The sequence below is a fragment of the Montipora foliosa genome, chromosome 2 (genome assembly GCF_036669935.1).
Source record: "Montipora foliosa isolate CH-2021 chromosome 2, ASM3666993v2, whole genome shotgun sequence".
In the NCBI taxonomy this organism is placed as follows: domain Eukaryota; kingdom Metazoa; phylum Cnidaria; class Anthozoa; order Scleractinia; family Acroporidae; genus Montipora; species Montipora foliosa.
Genome location: NC_090870.1, coordinates 20,971,787 through 20,976,786, shown reverse-complemented (window position 1 = coordinate 20,976,786; position 5,000 = coordinate 20,971,787). Strand labels below are relative to the sequence as shown.

The 5,000-nt window shown below is 40.6% G+C and overlaps 1 protein-coding gene across 2 annotated transcripts in view; it reads right to left on the bottom strand.

Moving 5' to 3' along the window:
• LOC137992650 (treslin-like) overlaps positions 1-5,000 on the bottom strand; it is a 32,481-nt gene that overhangs the window by 4,548 nt on the left and 22,933 nt on the right. For both annotated transcript variants that reach the window (XM_068838114.1, XM_068838113.1), the window contains exons 11-13: positions 3,391-3,582; positions 2,473-2,557; positions 670-737 (exon numbers count right to left, since the gene is read on the bottom strand). In XM_068838114.1, the coding sequence (XP_068694215.1) occupies positions 670-737; positions 2,473-2,557; positions 3,391-3,582 (345 nt within the window). The remainder of the gene's footprint in view (positions 1-669; positions 738-2,472; positions 2,558-3,390; positions 3,583-5,000) is intronic.

The window sequence follows — 5,000 nt, the reverse complement described above, 5'->3', positions numbered from 1 at the left end:
CAAATTTGTTACAAAGCCACTTGAGTATTGGATATACTGGAATAAAGACATTATTATTATTTAAACACATGAGAAAGAAATGATGGTAGAACCAACTGGGATCTCGGAAAAAATCCGAGCCCCAGATGGGATTCGAACCCACGACCCTCCGTGATCTAGTCGGATGCTCTAACCACTGAGCTACTGGAGACTCTATGGCGAGCAAGGGTGAAATGTGGGTATTGACTCGAGCTGCATCACGCAGCTACAGAGTCAAATGACTGACAGCATGGCTCATAACTGCATCGCGCAGTCACCTTAAAGCATATCTGAGATGCGGCCAACCAACCACCCAAGTGAGCGAATGTGAGAATGATATAAACACATCATTTCTTTCTCATGTGTATTATAAGTATTATCATTATCATCATTATTATAATCCTTGCATCCTAGCAAGTGCATCGAGCTCTAAAGATGTCAGAGTGATTGGTTGTACCTGACACGTTAGAAGAAAACACGACGGAGGATAAAAGGAAAGAGACGTAAGGCAGGTAAAGAGGAAAAGAAAAGTGTAAGGCGGTCTGGAAAAAGGGATACCGTCTCCTTTGTAGTCTTCGATATTTCTTTCTCCCTGAACCGGAACTCTAGTGCAGCTCATCACAGCTTCAAAAATATCGGAAACTTATTTACCATCTTGATTTTCTTTCAAAGGACTCTCTTCTAAAACAAATACCTCTGTATCAACTCGAGAACGTTTCCTAGAATACAAGCAAAATTACGTTAGCAATTTACAAGGTGACACTCTACAGATCCTAAGCTGTGATGGCGTCCAACAGACAACACTTAGGAATTATCCGGATGGAGATTTAACAGCCGCTTTCTGTGAACACAGTGGCCAAGACCATGACTCCTCATTCAATGACAAATTCTTTCTATTTTCAAACTTCCTTACAAAGGCAGCAATTTCTAACCAGATATACTGTTTGGTAATCGCGCATGTCGATCCTGCCGGGATTTAAAACTGCGCCCTATAACTAAGAAGTCCCGTGCTTCACCAAACGAGCTCTTACGTCAGTGTTGTACACCTTGCGATCTTTACGATGCTAAGAAAAACTGCGACTTCACACGCCGCTGGGACGAGCAATACACCGTTTGCAAATATGACGACGATAGCTCCAAAGCGAGGCTTTTCGGTAGCAACGCCTTTTCTACGGGATGGCCGCGTCTGTTTTCAAGTACTTCGTGCCAGTCAGTACCAGGTTGGATTACAGTTTCTTTAGGCCTACATCCTGTGTTCTTTTATCAGAGTTGAGAAATTGGAAGACAGTACCATCAAAGTAAAATAATTTTCGACTTTTAAGCGAAGTTACAGTTTGGAAGGTACGTCTTGAATCTTGCTTTGTCATGAACGTTCGATCTTCTTCTCAGGACCGTATACAGAACTGTTTTGTTTACAGAATGCATTTTCGTTGCATTTTATACCTCAATGACAACCGAGTTTTTCTATGTTTAGAATTTGGTCCCAATGCAAGTGATTTCCTGAGGGGTAAAACATGCCTGATAACTGTTGCGTGCCACTATGCTGAAAGAGCGGATATCGAGTAGGGCCGGACGGAAGAAAGATCACTATCACAGCCTTCCAACGACAGATCCAAGAAAACTTAAGGTGTTTTTTTAATACCTGTTGTTTTTATACACTTACCGTTGCATTAATTATGTTTTGATTTGCTCAAATCTGCATAACAATGAAAATGCAAACGTTGCTTTAATAAAAACACTGACCTTCACAACACCTCTAAGATGTATTTTGGAATATTTCGACGAAATCTATCCTTGAACGGGCTTCCCTTTCGATTTCAGCATCCAATTTCTCAGTGCGAAGGCTGCAAAATTCCTTGGAAAAGCCAGCCCTTAGCAACGGTAACTACCGACAAGCCTCGCTTTGGTGTTACCGTCGCCATATTTGCAATCGGTGTATCAAACCACATATTTTTAAATAAGTCACTTATGCAAGTGATGTTAAAAATCTGTTGGTTCATACGAAGCTTCAGTTACGCTCATTCTGAACAACCACTCTCTTCTGCATTTTTTTCAAATAGGGTCGGTTGAAAAAAAAAAAAAAGAAAAATATCCTAGCGAAAGAGAAATCCTCGAATATATGAAAGAATTTGTTTGTCTGCGTTTCTTTTAGTGCTTTGAGGCTTGTACAGTTAAATATCAAGTTTGAATGAAAGTATCATAAGGTCGCAAGGTTAGGCAACACAGAAGAAACAGACTGCCAATCGCTATTCGCAAAAGCGATTTTAAAGTGCTCTTTTTCATTTTACTCCAGACCAAAGACGTCAAAAATGTGAATCGATTTGTTATCAACAACATTCACATTGAATTGAGTTCCTTTTGTTCCTACTGCTGTTAAACCTACAAAGACTCTCAAAGAGCTAACTTAGCTCGATGGTTGGAAGAGTTTGCAATCCAAAACATATCAGCTCTTACCGTGCGCGATCTTGTTTGCACCATAATGCATGAGACACTTGCTTGCGAGCTGGCGTCTCTTGAACAGCTGTCTTCGGCAAAATACCTGTAAAAAAAGAAAAGATTATAGGAAGTATTTCCTTTCACCCTTGGCCTTTCAAGTACTTGACAAAAAAAAAAGAAAAAAAAAAAGAAAAAAACAGGGACACATGTAAAGCCTAAAAGTATGCTCTACAAAAATCTCACCGCGTTTCTGAAGATTAAAGTTCAAAGTGTATCAAAATGTTAGTAATGATGTTTAGTACATTGAAAATGGAATAGAATTTTTTTGGAAGTGGAAATGGAATTTTTTTACCCACGGAACACCTTAAGAGCGCTCATACGCAGGAGCTCGTTCACCATGTGTCCGTGCATTCCCGGATCGAACTGGAATTTGGCAGTGTTGGTTTTTTTTTAAGAGAGGGGAAAACCAGAGTATCCGGAGAAAAACCTCTCGGAGCAAGGAAAGAACCAACAACAAACTCAACCCACATATGACGCCGGGACCAGGAATCGAACCCGGGCCACATCGGTGGGAGGCGAGTGTCTTAACCAAAAGGGTATGCAATGTCGTATTTGGATTCAGCTCTACCCAAATACGGAGAAGAGTTTTGGGAGGAGAAAAATAAAACTGTCCACGGAAACTTCTGAACAACAAGTGCCGCAACCCATAGCATTAACAGACTTCTCAGTCCCTTGTGTGTATTTACCACAGTGAATAGGCTCTTAAGCGTTTTTTTTTTTCTTACAAATTATTGTAACCATATATTCAACTTGACCCTGAACCTCGTTCAGTTGATTGTCTTCAGTGCCTATAGCTCAGTGGTAGAGTATCTGAACTAGTAATCAGAAGGTCTTGGTACGACTCCTGCAACGGAGAACTCAGATTTGTTCCTATACCTATCGTATTCCTTCGACCGAAATTGCGCCCTGTTTGAGTTTTCGACTCTTGCTCTAAAGCCTTTCTTTTCCGTGGTAATTTGACAGTTGGATTGTTTTCCTCAGTTTCGTCAGTGTCCGTAAATAAATTTCGTCTGACCAGTTTGACAGGTGCTTTTTTTCGCGTGACATCCACTACATTCTTGGTTACAGCTGCAAGAAGAACGTCAAAGTGTTAGTCTCAACTTCTCAACATTGAATAAAGGGGTTTAGTTTTTAGAGGAACTGTGGGGCTGCAACAATGGGAAAGATGATGTTTCGGGTGTTAGCCCTTGGTTTCAGTAAATTATGGAAATTGGCGAAACTGGGAGGAGACAAGGAAACCGGTTTCGCTACCATCTGTGAGACGTGGAAAAACACGGCTAGGAAGCAACGAAAGCGGGCGCTTCACACTTAACCCGTACCAATCATTCTAGCCAACACATGGTGATCAGCTGCCTTTCCCGGCACCAAGGCAACACGGGAAACCGAAAAAAAAATGCTGAGCTAAGATTCATTTTTAAATCGGCGCTTTTCTTTCAACTAATTTATTCTAATTTTCACGTTGCTAAATCCCGATCAATAGCGTAGCTCCACCTTTCACCTTTGTGTAAACCGTTAACAACCCATAATTCCCTAATTCACTCTGACGAAGGGCTAACGCTCGAAACGTCAGGTTTCGAACTTCTCTATGATGGTCGATTTCCCATATCAACTCACTTGATAAACCAATTTCAATGTTCAACTTTGAATACCCTAACCTTGATGTCTTAAACTTGAAATTTAAAGTGCCTATGCCCTCAATGACTTTTTTACGAAAGTGAGAAATGATCCTCGCACTATCTGGACAATAGAAGACCTGAAAAATACAGGTGGCTCCAACGGGATTCTAACCTATGACCTCTGCGATGCCGGTGCAACCAACTGAGCTACAACTGTATGAAGCCACACAGTTGGGAGCTGGTCAATTTCTCACTTTCGTCTATAGACCGCACTTCAAATATATACATTTTCTTCGCGACTTATTTCCTTGCGAAAATCAAATTTTAAACATAAAACCCACACCATGTATTTCATGTTAAATCATTGCCGTTTTATTTCTAACAGGGCGCACTGATTGCCATTGCTTATCCCGCGGCTGGGCTAGTGAGATGGATTCGTTTATCTGCAAGATGACATCAGAAACATTATTGCTTTGCATTTCAGTTTTGAGAAAAAGTTGGCGCTGCAAATCGAACAAAATATTTCGTTATGCATGTCAGTGAAAAAATTCATCTCAACAAAGAAAAATAACTAAGGTGGACGGGACTAGGAACAAGAGTCCCGACCTTGGGGTCTCCGGAAATAAAATAATGGGATTCATCTCCGTTGCCCATCAAAAACAAGAACATTTTAATGAAGGAAAGCTCACCTTGGCAATAAATTAATAAATCAGTCAGGTCAAAGAAATTTTTAAAGAGATCACGGACTGAGTCCAACAATTTTGAAAGTGAACTAAGATGTTGCTCCTTGATAACAGCTTGCACTGGTCAGCGATCGAGAACAATTTGCATCCTTTTGCTAGAAAACTGCATCTCACTTATTTTTCAATT